The sequence below is a fragment of the Sparus aurata genome, chromosome 1 (assembly GCF_900880675.1).
Source record: "Sparus aurata chromosome 1, fSpaAur1.1, whole genome shotgun sequence".
Taxonomy (NCBI): domain Eukaryota; kingdom Metazoa; phylum Chordata; class Actinopteri; order Spariformes; family Sparidae; genus Sparus; species Sparus aurata.
Genome location: NC_044187.1, coordinates 8,882,892 through 8,904,051, shown reverse-complemented (window position 1 = coordinate 8,904,051; position 21,160 = coordinate 8,882,892). Strand labels below are relative to the sequence as shown.

The 21,160-nt window shown below is 42.9% G+C and overlaps 1 protein-coding gene across 5 annotated transcripts; it reads right to left on the bottom strand.

Moving 5' to 3' along the window:
- Positions 1 to 806: 806 nt before the first annotated feature.
- On the bottom strand, positions 807 to 20,837 carry LOC115588258 (bromodomain-containing protein 4-like). 5 transcript variants are annotated; one of them, XM_030428732.1, is made up of 22 exons: positions 20,732 to 20,814; positions 18,298 to 18,443; positions 16,099 to 16,339; positions 15,905 to 15,997; positions 14,340 to 14,477; positions 14,112 to 14,244; positions 13,248 to 13,714; positions 12,545 to 12,919; positions 11,999 to 12,127; positions 10,163 to 10,384; positions 9,757 to 9,986; positions 9,573 to 9,673; positions 9,223 to 9,480; positions 8,114 to 8,212; positions 7,603 to 7,992; positions 6,565 to 7,188; positions 4,419 to 4,519; positions 4,148 to 4,268; positions 3,812 to 3,945; positions 3,496 to 3,686; positions 3,033 to 3,279; positions 807 to 2,940 (listed from the first exon to the last, which is right to left on the bottom strand). In XM_030428732.1, the coding sequence occupies exons 3-22, from the start codon at positions 16,225 to 16,227 to the stop codon at positions 2,872 to 2,874; spliced, it is 4,251 nt and encodes a 1,416-aa protein (XP_030284592.1). In that variant the 5' UTR covers positions 16,228 to 16,339; positions 18,298 to 18,443; positions 20,732 to 20,814; the 3' UTR covers positions 807 to 2,871. The 5 variants fall into 5 exon arrangements, with proteins under 5 accessions (XP_030284592.1, XP_030284625.1, XP_030284618.1 ...); XM_030428765.1 differs by having other exon boundaries at positions 8,114 to 8,209; XM_030428758.1 differs by having other exon boundaries at positions 12,545 to 12,916.
- Between the last annotated feature and the right edge of the window lie 323 nt (positions 20,838 to 21,160).

The following is a 21,160-nucleotide window of genomic DNA, read 5'->3' as shown; positions in this document are numbered from 1 at the left end:
CACCAGGTTTTGGAGCCCGGCTGCAGGGACTCACTCCTGTTCAGCCACAACAGCATCAGTGCGGTTCACCAGCCGATGTTGGTTATTAAGTCTAATTCACATTCAGCGTTTCAGTTTTTACCAAGAGGTGTAGGCTGGGGTTTGTGGTTAAGGGCTACTGTGCAAAGTACACTTACTCAGGCACTGCACACATTTTTAAAAAGTTACAAATACTCAAGTATTTACATTTTTCTGCCACTTTTAAACTTCCACTCTACTACAAAATATTCTCCTCCGCTACATCTATTTGAAAACTTCTGTTACTTGGTAGATTACAGAGCACATATTTAGATTAATTCCTCACAAAAACTATACCAACATTTAAAAAAAAAACCCAAATATATTGGTTGATCTTGTGTATACACGCATGTAAATGTGTTTATAATTTACTTTTGTTACTCGAGTACATTTAATGTCAGATACTTTGAGACTTTGCTGTTTGTTGTGGCGAGTGAACTTAAACAACTGCTGCCAAAGAGTCTCTAAAATACGCTGCATGGAGCCCAAAGCATGAAAAACAGCTGTTGTCTAAAAGTTAGCAGAAGTGCATGGATGGGGGGCGTCCACATACTTTTGACTTTATAGGGTATGTTAAGTACACACCAGTGAATCAGAGCTCCATCTTCACCTGACCTCTTCTCTTCTTCACAGCGCCCCCATGTGGCTAAAACGAGCTAACTACAGCAGGTTCATGATTTAAACAGTGAACAACAGCAAGAGCAACTCACAGTGTGGAAGACAGAAGACAAACACAAGGTTCTTACATGTTTGTTTGTTTTTTAAATATTATTTTAATACTTTTCTTAAAAAAAGATGTTGTACTCCATAATCTGAACAAGATGAATCTATTGACCTCAATGTCTCACTCACCAACATACCGACAGGTTGTTCTGGGTAAAATAAAATCAGAGAAAGCAAAAAAAAGAAAAACAGAATACCGGTAAACTCAGAAACAATCAAATATGAAAGGGAGAAAAAAGAAAAAAAGAAATGAATGAAACATTTAGAAAAAAAAAGAAAAAAGAAAAAAGTGATTATAGAATCGAAAACACTCACAGATCTCTGGGCCAATCTAAGGAAACCAGGAAAACCTCCTGCCTCCAGAAACACATAATGGCACACGACATCCCGAAAGAGTTACCACGGACGATGAAATCATTTCTCAAAAATAAAAACTAAAAAGACAAAACAAAAACAAAAAACCTATTATACAGACTGTAGAAGCTGTGAGGGAGATAGTGGAGGACACGACGGCTAAGAGAGGCTAAAAAAACAAAACAAAAACATGTACATGATGTAAGGAAATAATTAAAAAGATGCGAGTAAAGAAGTAGTTAAGTGCAGATATCGAACACCTACAGAATGACGGGGGCGTACAGTGATTTTGGAACCGCTTCTTCAAGCTATTACAGAGCAAAAACTGCTGCATGACTTCGGATTTTAAAAACGGGGTAAAAGGAAAATTAAATAGCAATAAAAACATAGCCTTTAATATAAAGTGAAAAGAAGATGCATTTTACATGTAAAAAAAAAATGTGAATGAACTTTCAGCACTCAATAGATCGGTTTTGGCATAGAGTCGAGAAAAAAAAAAAAAAAAAAAAAAACGAACAGAAAAAAGTTATGAGAGAGAATAAGACCGACGAAACAATCCTCTCAATAGAATCATAAAAAAGTTTTTTTTTAGTTTTTTTTTTCTTCTTTACAGTAAATTCTACAAAATCAAAACCAGAGCTCAGAGATGAACACAGAGACGAGCTTTGCTCCCCCGAAATCCAAATTCCTCTCATGTTCTTTTTCGGTGACTTTTCGTCGTATATAATATATATTCATGTATCTATTTATATATATAACATGTATAATTTGCAGGGTATGATTGTTAGTTTACAGGCCAGAGCGCTAAGGCAAAGGACACACTCGGAGACTTTTTTAAAATGTTCCTTCCTCGTCGCCCTCGGATGTTCACGCAGACCGAGCACCACCTGAAGCCTCCACCTCTCCAATTAGTGACTGCAGAGAGAATTAGAAGGAAGGAAGTGAAGGGAGGGAGGGAGGGTGTCTTAGAAAAGAGTGTAAATGTGGCCGGGGCTGTTGCGTTCCCACTGTGTCCTGAGGAAAACGAACGACTCTCAGATGACCCGCTGGGCCGGACTGAACTAGACCACACCAGCCCACCCCTCGCAGCTAAAATCCAGCTTCAAATATCTTCTTTTTTTTTTTTTTTTTTTTTTAAGAGACATACTTAAAAGAGAGGAAAAAAAAAAAAGAAAAAAAAAGTGATCTGTCCATTTGTAATTTGTTCACCCGTTGCCTTTTAAACCATCTTCTCTCCTCTCAGGACATTAGAGAATAAGGTTTGTCACTTAATTTCTTAAATTAAAATTCAACCTCTTCACCGACATTATTTTTCCTTTTTTTTTTTTCTTTTTAAATGTAAAAGTTCTTATCCCGTCTTTCTCGTTTTTCCTCGAGGGAGCCGACTTATCATTTCACTGTCCTTTTTTTTTTTTTTCCGACCTGCCGTCCGTGGAAACAACCATAAACACCAAACCAGACACCAAAACGTATCTGATGTTGGAGGAAAAGAGGGCATTAATTTAACTCCCCCCTCTCATTCACATGACACAAGCCAGCTGTTTCAACTACTGAGAGAAAGGGACAGTTACTATCAAGTCGTGTGTGTGTGTGTGTGTGTGTTTATTTATGTTTGTGTGTGTGTGTGTGTGAGCAGCGACCAGGTGCATCAGAGCTTTGTGGTTTATATGCTTGTGTTAAACTGTGTATGTGTGTCTATAGGTCCCTCTCTCACTCCCGTCGTCTGCTTTTTCCCTCTCAGAACAGATTCTCTTCAAAGATGGCCATCAGGTCGCTCTGGAAGTTGATGTCGATGGTGTCGGCCATCTGCAGAGGAGACGAGAACAACGAGGAGCGTTAAAGAGAGTCGTCACGAAACAGAAATCGGCGTTTCTTTTAATAGGTAGTTTGGTGCGTACCGCCTCTCTCCTGCGCCTCTCCTGCTCGCGGCGGCGGGCCATCTCCCTCTGCTGGTCGGGAGTGTTCTGTGCAGCCGCGGAGGGCGGGGGCGGGGCCTGTTGCTGTACAGGTGGGGCCTGTGGGGAGTGAGTGGGAGGGGTGGAAGCCGGAGGTGTCGGAGCAAGCGGTGACTGTTGCTCCTGGCGACGGCGGGCGTCTTCTTGTGCTCGACGCGCCTGCTCGATGGTGTCATCATCGTCGCGGCTCCTGGAAAAAAAATTAAAAATTTCAGGGTTCTGTGTCTTCAGCAGGTCTGTGAGCTCTAACATCCACTGATCAAAGGCTATAATGTATTTAACATGCAGTAAGAACATAATACGATTCTACAACCTTTAATAACTCCTCATTACATCCCTCTGTGTCTGCCATTACATTAACTTCAGCTTTCCCTGTTACGAACGTCTCCATCTTCCTCACACCTACCGAAGCTTTTCCTGCTCCCTCCTCGCCTGCTCTGCCTGAGCTTTCAGCTGTCTCTCTCTCTCCTCCTTCTCCCTGGCGGCCCGCCTGAACTGTTCGAAGCTGTCGCTGGAGGAGCGCACGGCGGAGGCCGGCGTCGACTGGGACCTCTGAGCGAGGCTGGCCCAAGAACCCATGTTCTTTAACTTCACATCCTGGGAGAAGACAAGAGAGGGGGTTAAGAAAATGGTTAAATGGAAGAGGAGAGATCATAGACAAACCAAACAAAAGTGCGGTGTGGCTGTAATGTTTCTAAAAGCACCGTCGTCTCTTCGCACACCTGTGTTTTCTTGGGAGCAATGGGAGTTTTGGGCTCTTGTTTGATTTTGATGTCTTGCTGGGTGCAGGGGGGCGCTGGAGAGTCTGGGAGGCGAGAACCAGGGCGAGAACCATCCATTGACTTGAGATCCAACCCTGCAGGAGACACACATTTACAACTTAAATAACCAGGCAGAGGATCCTGAGATGAGATGGAGACAGACGCACAAAATCTGTCTGAACTCAGAGTCACAGAAGGAATAACATGGCTGTGACTGCAGGCAGGAACAGAGATCCTGCTGTTTAAGATTCGGACACCGCTCCAGCTTTGACCAAAAAAAAAAAAAAGGGTACTCACTGTGTTTGCTGTCCGGTTTGTGTGAGTCGTGACGCATGGCAGGGCTGAAGGGCGAGGGCGGCAGAACTGGAGACTGGGAGGGCTTCTCTTCTTTGACGGCCACCAGGTTGGACCTCTGCTCCTACAGGCAGACACGTCACAATGACATGCAAAGAGTCTTTTATCAAGAATCACAACGTCTTTTAGCCTTAAAACAGATGAGTTTTCTTTTTAATATCTTGTTTTGCTGACACACACAGACACACAGCACAGAGGTAGGTGGATGACTCACATGTTTCTTGGTCTGTGAGGGTGACTGTTGTCCCATTGGATGGAACTGAGGCATCTGAGGAGAGTGCATCATCAGGGGAGAGGGGCTCTCACGCAGGCAACCTAGAAATACAGGAGAGGAAATATTGCTTTTTCTTCAGTCTTCAATTCAGCACAGAATTTCACTCAAATGTGCAGTAACGTTTACAATATTTAATGTGTGGTGGTTCCCAAGTCTAAAGCTACATTTTCTACATAAAAATGATCTCAATGTCAGACTACAAGTATCGCAATAATCAGAGTGATTTGAAAGTAACACCGCTCAGCAGATTGCAGTAATTCAGTATGTAATTGGAGCAGTCTATTCAGCACAAGTCCCATATGACAATATGGATATTTCCTGCTTTTCTCTGTTTTTTATCATATCAAACTGAATATCGGTGGTTTTAACCTAAATTAACAGGACATTTAAAGATATCACCTCAGACTTGAGACTGTGATGGACATGTTTCACTATTGACTGTCATTTTATAATTTGTAAAATTAATCATATAATCTATAAAATAATCTACAGATTAATTGAAGGTTAACATAACTGTTAGCTGCAGCCCACTGATGATGAAAAAGGACAAACACATTCCTGTGTTGAATTCCTGGTCTGACTTGACTAAAATTAGTTAACTTTCTTTGACCCTTTTAAGCAAAGCTGCTGTTTAATTTGCCTGTTTCCATTGTGATTATGGGTTTTAAAAACATATTATTTTCTGACTTATTGTTGGTTTGGTTTTGAAGACCTAACTGTACTTTCTTTTTGCAGTGATTATAACTTAATTTTGTGCAACAAAAATATATGTTTTTTCTTTCTGGACCCTCAATTTAGGAACGAGTAATCTATGGTAACAGCTACCTGCTTATGGATGCAGAATCTTGTGGTATTGGACGTGTTCTGGTTTCTGTCTGTAGTCTGACAACTGCTGACCAATCATGTTCCAGCAGCTTTTAATCTATGTGCAGGTAAACAGTCTGTGTGGAGAGCAAAAGGCGGAACTCATTGCCGAAATGATGCAGTCTTGAAACCCACCACATCATCTAGGGGTGTACCAAAATATCGATACTACGATATATCGCGATATTTCGTCTTGAGGTACGTTATCGATACATTGGCACCAAATATCGATATTTAATAATATTTAAGTTGCGGTCAGTGTGTGTGTTAAGAAGAGCCACTGTGCAGTATACACTTTGTTTTACTTGGCTGTCATTCATGTGAAATTGATTGACAATGTTTTGTAATTCCTGTGAAATGGATTCAGTGCAGTCAATAAATTCTGAATTTCTTCAGTGACACAGATATCGTGATGTATCGTGGATGAAATTTCTTGCAATATATCGATTATTGCTGAATCGCTGTATCGTGATACTATCGTCATCGTGGGCAAAATATTGTGATACTATCGTATCGCGAGGTACCTGGTGATACCCAGCCATGACATCATCTGATGACAAAAGGTTCTGAATGACAAATTCAGTAAGCTGGTAATCAGACTGCGCTGATCGGAAATCAAATATCCTGGCTACACAGGAAACTCCAATACTAAAGAAACTTTTGTACATGTAAACCTATTAAAAATGATGAAGTCCATCACTCTGTTTTTTTTAAACTGTAAAACTTATAAAAACCTATCTCCTCCCACAATTTTTGCCCACAGTGCATGAAAATGTTTGACTGTGAACACTACTGTAAACATATACCTGCAAATTGATAAATAAATCTTCAATGTTCATGAAAAAATTTAACATTTTTTAGAGTCATGGTAGATGATGTTTGGCAAATATCAGAATTTTACCTAAAAAAATGAATTTTTGAGAACATTTTGAATTCTGCTCTCGTGAATAATTGCAGTCAATGCAAGCAGCATTTTTAAACATCAGTTATTCACTTATGGAGCAAATCAATCATTTTTAAAAACAAATTACCAACATCTCCATGCTGCAACATGTGTATTTTCAGATTTTTGTCTTGATAACTGAATTTTTTACAGTGGTTTCAAATCTGAATGCACAACAGTGAATGGCTTACTCAATTTGTGAAGCCACTGTTGTATTGCCACTTTCCAATTAGGTCAGAGCCTGGGCGCACCACAGCGTTGAGTTAAAACATATCTTACCTGTTGAGAAAGGCTCCGTCTTGCTGCGCGGTGACGGCTGCTGTTGATGTTGTTGATGTTGTTGCATCTGTTGTACCTTCTGCTGCAGGGCCACCCCCTTCTGCTGCTGCTGCGGCGCCGACGTGTGCGTATGTGGGAACGGCTGCCGCATGTGCGCGTGGCCTGAGCTGTGTCGCTGTGTCAGGGGCGGGGTGGGCGTGGTCACAGCCTGCGTGTGCAGCGACGGCACCAGCTGAGAGGCGACCTGCGCAGGCGAATGGGTGTGCCCGTGTAGCGGCTGGGTCTGCGGGGTGGGTCGAGGCTGGAGCGACTGCAAGAAGGTGTGAACTTGACTGAGGGGCGTGATTTCAGCACTGGTGGGCGTCGGCTCCTCGTCGTCCTCCAGCAGGGCTTGTGGGGGTTGCGCCGAGAGGGTGCCCAAAATGCCATGCGACGGGGGTGAAGGGACGCGGGGGCGCGGGACAGGCTGGGGGAGGGTGAGTGGAAGCGAGGGCTGAAGCTGGGGTGAGGAGGATGGAGGCAGGGTGGGGAGTGAGGACGGGGGAGGCTGTAGGATTTTTGGAGGAAGTGGTGCTGCTCGGTTGCTCGGTCTCGAAGGTTGCTGGGGTAGAGCATTGTGGATCGCTGCAGACGGTACGAGGAGAGGGATGGAAGAGAACAGAAAAAAACAGTGTTATAGTTTTTTCCATTTTTATAGAAAACAAAAGATCTTTGCTGCAACTTTGTCTTGAAGTTTTTTGACGACGTGATGAACAAAAGACCCAAAAACAAAAAAATGAGTACTGGGATCAGAAGTTTACACATATGAAAAACATTTGCGCTGACACAGTAAGCTGATTTATTGATCAATTGACTGGTAGAAGTTTAATCTACAGCAATTTTGATGATCACAATTCTTTAAGTGACTATCTAGCAGTTTATTGACAAAAATGTACCTCTTCGAGCTTCTGAGACGTGAGGATTTGCTCACTGACGATGATTGATAAAGAAAATAATCAAAAGATGCAAGTTGTAATGTGATACCTGAAGTATACACACCTGGTGAAGGTAAGATGGGATGTTGGTTTAGGAAAGGATGCGTCTCAGTGGGCGTCTGGCCGGTGGGTGTGTTCGCGTTGAGGAGGCCGGGCACGACAGGAGCACCGACAGTAGTAATGGTTGGATTTGGCTCTGTGTTCGACTGCGTCATGTGAGGGTTCATGAACTGAGCCAGAGGATCAAATCCAGAGCTCAACAGCTGGGACGAGTCCAGAGACGGGACAGGGACGTGGACAGGCGGAGGCGGGACATAGGGTGGTTTGGACTGGACCACTTGAGGCGGAATCTGAGGCTGAGGAGCGACTGGGCCCGCTCCGCTACTGAGGGGCTGGTGGGGTCTCTTGGTGTCCTTGTTAGACAAGGTCTTCTTCTGCTGCTTGGGAACCAGCCCTGATAGACAAACGGTTTATGAAATTCATGGTAGAAATACGAGGAAAGCTGATGTTATAAAGAACTACAGCTATGTTTCCCAAAATAAGACATGCTGACAGCTGTTGTGTGTTAACGTTACCATTCTCAGAGTCTTCACTATCAGAGGAGTCGCTGCTGTCTGAAGATGAGGATCCTGTCTTCATCTTTGTCACATTTGTTGTTTCCAGAGGCTTCTCTGCTGCGACAAAACACACAAACAACATTCAGAAAGTGATGGACTGACAGCTTCTGTCTCACATGTGTAGGCACAAATAATGGTGCCAGTATGAAGGGAAAAAAAGCAACAATGAGCTGCACGTTTGACAATGTACCTGATGACTTGCAAACAGGGATGTGATACTAACGCAAACGTTTTTTAAAAACACGCTTGTGGAGAACTACACGAGAAGATTCATGATGTGCAAATAAAAAGGCTATAGCAGCCTGGTTATCTTACAATTGTACAGAGCCAAGCTTGCAGTGTCTTGTGGAAGACATCATTATGCTAAGCTAAGTCCAGATAAAACAGCATTTTTGAGAGTATCTAGATGAGTAGATGTCGATATTGTTGGTTGAAATCGGATGATTTTTTTATATAGTTTAAAAGGTGGACAATATGGCTGGGGATGTGATCTAAAATGATTGGGACATTTTTCATCTCGATTTTGACGGACATATATGATTGTATCATCCAACTCGCTTGCCAGAAAGCAAACAAGCCGATTTAGCTAAATACTGAATTATTCCTTTCATATTATCAACACACTGAGTATCACAATTAGGGCTGCCCGATAAGTTGAATTTTCATTGACATCGCAATATGAACATGTGCGATGAACACATCGGAAAAGACTGCCTGACACGGGATAAATAACAAAAATCATTTTGTTTACATGCTCCATGCATGCACCTCGAGCATCACAGATTTTCCTCATATCGTGCAGTCCTAATCGCAATATAACAAACATGATATTTACATGCAATGTAGCAAAACTGAGATTATCTGAAATCAACTGTTATCTGTTACTGACACTTTTAAAACTGACACACAGTATGTACAGTAGGAAAGGTTAAACGCATTATTTAATCCCGAGTGGCAGAACAAGACCATCCTGTACAAGTGCTGTGACTCAGGGACAACAGCACTACTGGAAAGTCATATGACAATCCTTAAAAAGAGGCGTGGATGAACACACACGAACAACCCACCTGATGGCTTTTTCTTCTTCTTGAGGCAGCTGGACACGTATTTCTCCAGCTCTCTCAGCGTGGAGGGCTTCAGAGTCTCAAAGTCGATCTCGATCTCATCCGGGTTGGAGTTCTTCAGCGAGGGCTCGCGCGTTTGGATTATGTGCACGACGCGGCCCAGTTTGTCGCCGGGCAGCTTGTTGATGTCCAGGCTCAGCTGGCGCTTCTCCTCGTACGACATCGGCTTGCCCCTCTCAGTGGACACGCCCCCGAAAGCATCTGAGGAGGAAATCAGGTCGGAAGGTTGATATGGAGGGCCGCTTTCAAACAAAGAAAATAAATCCTGCTCAACATGTCTCTCTCATACATACCCATGTCATCCTCTGCTTCCAGAGAGGCGGAGGGGACGAGAGGAGTTGGCCCAGGCTGAGGCGGCAGAGGTGGGCGGCTATTTTTAACTCCTTCTTTCTTACTGTGATTGACAAATGTTCAGATTAGCTCCAGTTATTGCAGCCACAATAACATCATTTATCTTATGACCTCTCCAACACCTACCCGGGCTTCTTCCTCTCCTTCTTAACAATGTTCAGCTCCTTGCTGCTCTTGTTTTTCTTAGAAGTCTGAAGCACGACAGTTGGAGGTGTCTCCACAGCTTCCTCTGCTCCCATCTTCTTCTTGTGCTTTTCTTTCTTCTTCTCCTTCTCCTTCTTGTCCCTCTCTTTCTTCTTGGGCTTGCTGGCTTGGGGCTGCGAGAGTGCTGCGAGCTGCTCATGGACAGCTTTGAGCTACAGGACACAAACACACACACAGTTGTGGTCTTAGGAGATGGAAAGACAGCAGCTTGGACATTTGTCTCTCCGTGTTTCAGCATTCACCCACGTTCGGTAAAGCTGTTCTGCGTGGCCCACCCACCTGTCGTGTCTCATAAGCCTCCCTCCCCCTTCATTTTCCATCCTCTAACCTGTTCCTGTAACTCAGCCAATCGCTGTTGCCTTTCGTGTTCTGAGTCTCCCGCGGAGGACTCCGACTCGGAGGTACTGGAGCTATCGTCTTCCGAGACAGCAGAAAGAGGCGGGGCTTGTCGATTGGAGGGGGCAGGGTGGAGGGCCGACGACGGGGTGGGAACAGGGACGGGCTCCTCTGGCTCATCAGGCATTTTGGCAAAACGCATCTCAAACACGTCCTGTCGGGACAGAGGATGTCAGGAAACGGAACCACAAACCACATAAGGCACAAACAGCGCCAAAGAGCAACAACAAACATGACATTCAGAATGTTTGTCTTCATACATATTAAATATTTTATATATTTTAAAGGTCTAGCCGTGAGTCTTGTGCATCTACATGGAGACGTTAACCATGTTTCATTGACTGAAACTGAATACTTGTAAATAAGAGACTCATTACATGTTTTTAATAAACATTTACTACTATTATGACTACAACTACTACAAATTATAATAATAGAAACAATAGCAAATTAGTAAAAGTAAACTTCATGTAAAAACATTTAAATAAAGCTATAAATCAATAAATTGTGCAAAACTGCTTTCAAATATCTTCTGACACACAGTGCACAAAGTGCATTTTCACCATATATCATAAACTGCATTAGCTGACACGACGTTGCAACAATACTGAGTTTTACTTTATCGGTTCTGCATTGTGAGAAGTCAGTAAACACACTGAACGGCTGTGTTATCGGCCACGTGAACAAACAGAGGGAGAAACAAAGATAGATTTGTTTAACATGGGGAATAACAAACTCGGGTGTTTGCTGACTCTGAGCTGGATCTCACATGGTGCCAGGTAACAGCGCCAAACCACTGACATTATGTCGACATTACACCCACGTGAGCTTGTTTAACATCTTACTTCTAAATAACAGGCATCAATCTGCTGCCTCCATCCTGCCGGGAAGGATTCCCTTGAAGGATAAGTTCACCCAAAATGTTTAATTCAGTCACCCTCATGCTGATTGATATGTGGGTGAGGTTTTATAGTCCAGGAAACATTTGTAGAGCCTCATCGCAAAACAATGTTGCAGAATTCTCCTAAACAACTGAAGCAGATGGGGACTTAGAATAAGTAAGTAAATGGCTACATACAGTTCGTCTGGCATAACCATGAATCTCCAGAATACCTGAGATCATAAACTGATTAGAAAGTAAGTTATTTACACCCAGTGCATGCAGTCGAGCTCGTGCACCCACTTCGGACGGGGTGTTGCTAATGCTAAAGCTAATGCTAAAGCTATTACTAAAGCTAAAGGGTAGCAGCTACAGTGAATATTTCAGCGAAGAAGGGGTGTAAATAGCATCTTTTTAAAAACCAATTTGGGATTTTGCAGATTATGGAGATTTTCTATTGCGCAGGATGATCTTTATGGAACCACTCAGTGTTTTTCTGTTGTTGTTTTGAAGTTAACCTAATCTACTTGTCTACTGTTTGTTTAGGAGAATGGTGCAATGCTGGTTTGCTGTGTGAAGTTCCACAAATGATTTAAGAAAAATGAAGCTTCACCCGACTTCCCATCAGCATGAGAGTGAGCAGATAGTGACTGAATTCTCCTGTCTGGATGAATTTATCCTTTAAATCTCCATATACATTTGGATTGTATGCACAACTAAAGGACATAATACACTGAAATAATAAAAGTAACTGCATTATTATCATAGCTTGTTGAAGGGCCCCGGGTAAAATTCTTTTAAAGACTTAAACAATAGTGTGGGAGAAACAAGTCGGTCAACAAGGTGTTGCGTATTGTGGATCATCATGCCGATCATTATGTTGCTTACCTGTAATTTGCGCGCCATGCCAACCACATCGTGGTCTGGGGGATTGTACTTGTAACAGTTAGAGAACATCAACCGGACGTCTGCTGCAAACTCTTGAGCGTCTCTGTACTGTCTGTTGTCCATCTTTTTCTGAAGGAGACAAACAATTAAACCGCCTGGATCAGAACCCATCCAAATTCTTTTACTTTTATCACCTTCTTTATGTTTTAGTGTATAGCGAATGGCGAGTTTTCAAACCATTTTATTTGTACCAACCACACTATATTCATAAAACAAATATTCGGAGCTAACAAGTACAGAAAAGTGAAACAGATTCTTTATTCTAATATAAACAAATGTTAATGAAACTCTTGTTTTTCTTTACCTCTTTTAAATGATACATTTTAGGTTAAGATTTCACATGGGAAAGTTATTTTGTTAAAAAACAAAAAGGTTTGTTGTAAAGCAAATCAAATCATTTACATACAATATATAATACAGACCAGGTGTTGCATTAGCGGCCACACGAGATCAATTACACATGTTACCGAATCCTTGTGAAATCACCTTGATAGAGCTGAGATCCATGGGGTGCTTGATGATGTCGTGGTAGTCGTGGAGGCCAAGAGCTCTTACGTCAACAGGCTTGTAGAAGGGCCAGGCGTATGATACGTGTTTCTTGGACAGCATTTCTCTGACGAGGCGCGCGCAGAAACGCAGCTGATCCTGCCGCTTCTGCGTCACCGTCCCTCCCGTCTCCAAACCGCCTCCCAGGTGATGCTGAGAGTCCGGCTGCAAAGGTTCTTTTTTGGGTTGCTTAGACGGACGACTGCTCTCTCGGCGCGGCCGAGTCTCGGCAGAGACCGGAGATGATTCACTGAGCTGGTCGTTGGCCGTGGGTGTGGTGGTGTCTGCTTTCCTCTTCTGGCTCTTCCTTTGCTGCTGGTGCGTCACAGATCAGAGGTTAGAAAATGACAACAAATCAACTTGTGATCATTAACAAGGCGTCAACAGTTATCGCGAGTTTTCATGCTTTCAAAGACCCTTCAAGGTTATCAAATTTAAGATGAACCATCAGAAATGTTTCACGAAGAGGAGCTTGACTAAAAATTAAAAGCTGAGATGAATCCAATCAGACCAAATGTGGCCATCAAGATCTCACAAATTCAAATGTAAGACTATTGTGTGACTTTTTAGTATGAGATATTTGAAAACATTGTAAAAGAACTACAGACGCCCTTAATAAGAGTGCCTGCTGCCTTCTCCTCACCTTGATGAGGGAAGGGCTGCTCTGCAGCATCGGGGCGGGATGGAGGCCTTGGTGCGTTGGGGCTGGAGGGGGAACAGAGGTCATGCCCTGGGCCAGGATGTCAGGTGTTGAGAGGGGAAACGCAGGTCCCAGATGGGGTGCGTGGGAGGGTGCGTGGGATGGTGCGTGGGAGGGTGCGTGGGAGGGTGCGTGGGAGGGTGCATGGGAGGGTGCATGGGAGGGTGCGTGTGAGGGTGCGTGTAAGGGTGCGTGTGATGGTGCGTGTGAGGGTGCGTGTAAGGGTGCATGTGAGGGTGGTGTGGGAGGCACACGTGGGGGCGGAGGCTGGCCCAGAGACAGGGCGGGAGGGCCTTGAGGGACAGGTGCAGCGCGGGTCTGCGGGGTGGTCGAAGGGGACGAGAAGCCTCGTGTGTGCGGGGTGGTGGAGGGGGACGATGACTCATGGCCTGAATCTGACTTGATCAGACCTGGAAGAAAAAAAATAAACACATGAAGATCACAAATATTAAATCAAGGATAAAAAAAAAACAAAAAAACAGTGCTGTCGTGTCCAGGAAGGAACTTAAACCTGTCGGACAGATTATGAATGATTCACCCACGGGCATGAAGCAATTGAGATTTGATTTAACAATAAATGCTCCGTGATAGGTGTAGCTGATGAAGAGGAACAACCAGAACAGACAAAAGAAGAACTACAAGCTCGACTGGTTAGGTTAGTACAGTTTACTCGTCATTGCAATTAAGTCACGGCACCTCCTGATTACAGTCTCGCGAAGGACACACATAAACAACATTGCTACTGAAAGGAAGACGGAGGCTCTAGCGGTAACAAAAGCAGCATCATAAAACATCTGAGATTCATACCTGGCTCACGTCTGCCCCCTCGTCGTCCCTTGGTGACAACAGCAATCTCCGTCTCCTCCTGCGGCATCTGTGTGATCATCTGGAGAAAGTGCTTCTCCAAGGCCTCCGCCATTAGGACGATGTCATCTCCAGGCTAAACACACAAACACCCACATGTTTAGAAGGCATACGCTCTTTGGAAGGAGGCTTTTCCACCTGAACTTCAAGTGACACCACGCAGTGGCTGACCTTGTTGTAGATGTAGCAGTTTGTGAACATCGTGTTGAAGTCTTGGATACACTCCTGGGCATTCCAGTAGTAGTTGTTCTCCAGGCGTTTTTTTATCGTGCCCATGTCCATAGGGGTCTTGATGATCTTATAGTAGTCCTTCAGGGAGACAGGGAGCAGTATTAGATCAGTATCCACTATAAGCAAAAGCAGGCAAAGAGACACTGTATGTATGACTCTCATCCTCTTTCATCAGTCCCCAAAAAAAGATTCATATTAACTGCGCCATTAGTCAACATTAAAATAACCCTCGTTATCCAGAAAATGTATAAATCAAATCAAAACCAAGAATGACTTTATTCTACTAACAAGAATTCTCCGTGTAGCTAATTAAAGAAACGCCATACACAAGCTAGTGTAAGCCGAGGAAGATGCCATTAATGTTTACGTCCTGCGCTGTCATGAGCACGAGTCTCACGTCCATGAGCAGACGCAGGCTGCTTTGATACGGTTCGTGGGTGTAGTTCGGTCGGAAGAAATAGTTCCTACGTGAAAATGCTCACTACAAGGACTGGGGACTATCTTGATTAATCGGGTCATGATTTCTGGAAACAGACAGAGTTTTTCAAATGTATTTTCTTTTGGCGCTTTAAGCACCACAATCTGAGTGCCGTCTTGCTCCGTTATATTCAAGAGGGGGCGAACATCTCTATGTCTGATATCTCCAAACCCTGCAACCTGCAACTCCAACCAAAATCAACTAGATGGATAAACAGCACTACAGGTAAGAGGAAACATTTGAATTTTTGATCTTTGGGTGAACTGTCCCTTTAGATCGATTCTACATGTTGTTCTACTGCTGTAAATATTTACTAGTGCACCAAATCCAGTTAAAATACAACATATCGCACGCCATTTCCTTTAATAGGATGATGAAAAACACAAACACAAAATGAAAAGACACATAGCTCAGAGCATACAAAGTGAATCTGGAGTGTTCTGCGTGTTGTTTCACTTTCACATTCATCCCCTGAAAAGCCAAACTGTTTACCTCAGAAGACTAGCTGCTGTTCTGGTTACAACTAATGGGGGATACAAATAAATAAACAATAAACGACCAAAGACGGACTACGGAGACCAATGGGACTACAGCACCAAGTATTTTCCACCTCAGCGAGGTTCTCCTCTTTGACTGCGATAATCAGTAGTGTTTTGCATTTGACTGAAGAAGTCAAATCAGCCATAACACTGTGCCAAAAGAGGAAGTCAAAAGCTGATGTCAGAGGAAAATAAGGTCCAGGAGACTGTTTCTAGGCAGAGAGGTGGCAGGGTCCGCCACATATAAACAAAGTGAAACGGTTTAAAATCGTTTTTTTGCGGTTATTCAGTCATGAAAACTAGGTGAGTTTGTTTATTTAGTTTGTCAATAAAAATCAGTCAATGAAGACCTTTATTTATGTATTTCTTCCCCAAAGCAACACTGTGTTCCTTTAAATAAATACTTCAGCTATCTGGATGCTGTTGATTTATTTTGGACTATTCACTTTTATGTCTGGCACCCGAACACACACAAACATGTGACTCACAGGCAAATTGAGTTTGATGGCATCTACAGGAGCTTGGAAGGGCCATGCAAAGTGGTGTTTCCATAATGGCTTCAACACCTCTTTAAGCAGGTACTGAAAAAGAGAAACATCACATAAAAAATCAATCAAACTGACGTCCAAAACACCAGAAACAGTTCAGACATACGATCAAACAAACAGAGACCCGCCTGTACCTGTAGCTGGTTGGTCTGTCGTTTGGGCCTGTTGGGGTTCCATGTTTCAGGGGGTGGAGGGTTGAAGGGGAGAGGCGGTGGGGCAGAGGGAGGGTTCTGGCTGCTGCCTGCCTCCAGTCCGTCTCCCATCGCGGAGGTGCGTTGCAGTGGCTGAGCAGACAGTTTATGCAGATTGGACCTGGCAGGGGCAGGCGGGACCGGGGGAAGCCCCCTCAGGCCATTACACTCCCCACTCGACTCTCTGGAGGGACGATCGAGAAAAGCGTCATCACAGCTGCCGCGACAGTTTCGGGCTGCAACTACCATTTTTAATATTCAGTATTCATACGACTATTTTCGCGATAAAGCGTTTAGTCCTTAAAATGTCAAAATATTGTGAAAAAGGCTCATCACAATTTTCCAAAGCTGAAAGTGATGTTTTCAAATGAATCATTTTATCCAGCCAGTGATCCACGATGTTTCATTCAATATCATAACTGTCAAGCAAATCCTCAGATTTAAGAAGCTGAAACCAACAAATGTTTGACATTTTTTCTTGAAAAATGTCTGAAGCGATTAATCGATCATCGATACAGTAATTTCTTTCGATCACTAAAGAATGAATCGCTCCACTAATGTCGCCGTTCCCGTGCTTTTAATTTAGCTCAACTCTGATTCAACTTTCTCAGGATGCAGTCAGCGTCGTTATCAAACCTCAAATCTGAAACCAACGTACTGTCAAACCAACTCAATATCAAGCACTTTCCTTCCCCCTCTGTCTCGGTGTCAGTCCACTGTGTCTGCACGTTGCTCTATAGCAGCGGCTTCAATGGCATCGGTGTGTGAGAGGGCAACAGCTTGGCAAGGCATCATCTCATCTTTGGCACTGACAGCTAACTGCTCCGACAGCCATCAAATTGGCCTTCATTTGTTATTCTCTCCTTTGTTGTCGTGTGTCTTAACAAATGGTCTGTGTAAGGCAGGGATCATGCATGATGTCTTTTAAATGCGCATACTAATATCTGCAATCCAGACCAGCTACAACTTGTTACATCTTTAAATATTAAATATTGAGTCATGGCTTCAAATCAAATGAAGAGCGTTTGCCTGCAGCCTTTCTGCCTCATCTTGGTAGCTGTAAACACGTTAGAGATTTATGCACTTAAAATAGCCCCGGTCAGCATTTAATCAAGCTATGAGACGCTGGGTACAGTGTGAAGCTTTCAAAATACAAAATAAATAAAATATTCTGACTACAAGAAGCAGTATTGTAGGTCAATAGTTGACTCAAGGTTCACAGCTAATCTGAAGCAGCTATTAGAAATAAGGTGGTAATATACTGATACTGTTGATATACAAATCCTTTTCACAATTTAGGGTAAAGAAACGTTCAATAATGTTGGTATGGCACTACCAGAGGAAATGAGTTTTAGTTTTTTCATGTAAAGTCAAAGCCTGTGTTTGCTGTTGAATTGCAATACTATTCATATCAACCATTCCCAACACAAAATGAACCAACCTGCTCAATTATGGATGCACAAAAAACATCAGCGTCGAGCTCCTTTTCCTCTAGAAATGGTAGACGCGAGAACAGCCCAAAGACACATAAATAAATACACTCTAAAAAATAAATATGTTTTAAATCAGAATGGAAGAGAGGTTCAAACTGGCTGCTGATCACGCCAAGGTCGCATTCCTAGAAATGCATCACCAGAAAAACTATTTTCCCCCGTGGTACACATCACGTTTTTTGGCGTGCATAAAAGTTAAAATATTCTCCGCTTTCCAGCGAGGTTCTAGGAGTGACACCTCTCATTGATGTCACATCTTGCACCAGACAGTGTGCGCACGCTGCCCTGCTCCACGGGCGTACCACGCATGCCACTGAGCCACAAAAAGGTGGATGGAACAAAATGTTCTGCACCATTTGTGAGAGAGCAGGTAGGAAAAATCCGAGGAGATCATCAAGAATTTCCTTGGATAAATAAAGTTATCTTATCTTGTCACATGGCTATTTAAAACAAATGTGCAGTAATTGCTCTATATTGCCAAAATTCTGTTATATCTAAAGCCAAACCCTTATATATGTGTCTGGCTAAAAGGTGAGGAAGGATCAAAATATTGTCATTGGGGAGCTCAATGTTTCTGATGGACCAAAAAAGAAGGTTCATTCTGACAAATCTAAATATTAAGAAGACAATTTATTTTCTGAGGACTCACATGTTTGTTGCCGTGCAGCTGTTATCTAATCCAATTGTGTGATCATATCTCAGTTGGTGAGGCGGCGATTTCCTGAGGTAACACCGGAGGATTATCTGTGACAAGGCTGTGGGGGGCAAGGAAACCACAACACACAGATGTCACACCTGAGAGAGAAAGACATAAAAGGGGAATGCCTGATCAAAATTAAGGTCACCACGTGCGGGCTGTTTCCATATACGTTGAAATGCGCTGCTAGGCACACGTTTGCCCATAATACAGGAAAGAAATCAACTGTGTTTTTGGAAAAAAGACAGAAATAGCACAAAGAAGTGCTGCATTCCTTCATGACGTGCTGATGGCTCTTTGATGCCACCTGCACCTCTTTATCAAACCACTTCATCTGGAGCTGCATCTGTTTAGATAATTCCTCCTGTGCAATAGAATAATAATAATAATAATAATAATAATAATAATAATAATAACAACAACAATAACAATATACAACTGTCCAGAATTATCTTACACAATACACATAGCGCCCAACTATTAGTCCTAGTTCATTACACCTTTAACTAAAGGTTTTTGAGCAGGCATACACCTTCACCTTACTTCCTTTCCAGTGTTTCTACCCTCCTGTGAGCGCATCATTTATCTGCACCGCAAGCAAGACACCCATTAATTAATCAGATTTATTTTTATTTTTTTTTTTACTCCGCCGACAATCCAAGTCTTCCAGAACTTTATTCCTCCATAAAGAGGACTACATGCATACATTATGGTCAATTAATATCAACTGTATTGGTATATTCTCTTCTTCATTCCTCAGGGAACTAGACAGTACAATGAGCAGTTTTGAGTGTTTGACTGTTTTTTAATTCCTGTGTGTCACATTTCAACATGTTCACGTCAACGACTTGTTGTTATTTAAAGGTTTTGTGCTTTCGTTTATCTTGTGTGGATTTATGTTTCAGTGACTTTGACGACCTGACCTTGAACTTTGACAGCTGTTAGATGTAAGCTGATAGTGGATGTTGCAGCACTTTGAGGTCCTTTCTGAAGTTTCTCTGTGAGACAAGTTTTGTGCCTCGATAACTGTTTAATTTCTTCCACCAAAGACCTAAATTTCCATAGCAAAATTTAAATCAGATCGATTATCTCATCCAAGCTTGTGTTGTACAATACATCTATACAATGCTTGGTAAATATAGTAAGACAAGTGCTCGTTTAATGTTACAGGACTGTTAAAAAGCTTTCCAGCTGCATTATGTTTGTGACCTTCTCCTAAACTGAAACCAAAACTACAACATGCTTCCAGACATCAATGAATCAAGTGGACTGTGGGAACAAATGACTTAATAAACTACGTACAGTGTTGTGTTTTATGCCATTTTACATTGTTAGCTGTCAATCTACGTTGCCATTAAGATATGCTACATCTAATCTAACTCACCAGCCTACCGTGTATGATGTTTGAGGCTTATAACACACAACCATATCGCGAAAATCTACGTAAAAAACCTAAGCTATTCTGTCTTTACACTGTGCAATCGCGTTCGCAAAGCATACAGTTAGCATGAGGCTAAAGGCAACGTCGCAGCTAACAGGTTAGACTAAAAAAAGACCAAACGTGAAGACAGTGAAGCGAATAAACGTAATTTGACACCTACATCAATAATTCTACAAAATATATCAGCCATTTTGCTGCTATTTCGCATCACGTAGCTAGCTTCTTCATACTGCCGGTAACCTGACATTGTGTGAGGTGAGCAACGGAGCTAACGGCGCTAACGGTCGTGAATAACGTTACTTATCGCCAACTGAAAGACACAGCTGACTCAAAAAACAACTTTGTGCCACACATTCGCCGTGCTAACCTTTAATGTCAGTGCATCGCCATGTCCACTGAGAGCAAGTGACAGCTCTGCACGTAAACGGGCTTTCAGAATACAACTTGGACGGGGTTGATATTCTTGAAGTGACGTACGTCGCACTTCGCATGAGCTCCTGCGCCACTGTGCGTAAACTACGCTGCCGAGAGGACGTAACTTATGTCACGAATACGGCCTACGGGGCTACAAACAAACAGCCTAGCAGCTAACTTGCTAGCATGAGAGCGACCTGCAGCTAACGTGCACCCTGACAACACGGAGTGCCTTATGCTACGAAAACGACGTGAACACAAGTACGAAGATAAGAAAAATACAACACGGAATACGCACAAAAACACCAAATCGCGCTTATTTAAAAGACAAAAAATCATCTATCTCGTGTGCCCGAACCGGTGCAAGGCCTGCGAAGACAGCTCATGCTCCTCTTGCCGAAGCGCACACTGACAGCGCGGGAAATACGCCCCCGATGTCCGTTGTAAAGCTTTTATCGGATCCTCGGAAGTGTATGCTTTCGTTTGGTATACTAATGTCATCCACACAGAGGCATAAAATGCTATTTTTACCTTGTTCAGTTGGTTGTCAGCGCTCGCGGACCTTCCTCGCCCCAAATCCAGAACAAACAGTCCCGTTCGACGTCGATGACGTCAGACGCACGGAGGACGGCCGAAGTCTGTCAGGCGAAATGTCAGCCGGAGCTCCGCCCCTTTCCCCTGGGGTGATATCATGCAATACTTTGTAACGATTTCAACCATTAAACAGGTCGTTGTTGATCGGGCGAAGTCTGGTTTTGACCCATTTGTTCAAATAAAGAGCTTTTAAATGAATAACCGTGTAAATATTCAGGAATTTCAGTCCTTACGCATGTTTTTTATCCACATAAGTGTGGTGTGGTATAAATGTTGCACAGTCCTCAGAACGAAAGGGAAAGAGGAAATGGGAAGACTATCAGAATAAATTATTTATTTTAACAAATAAATAGTATAACAAAGAAT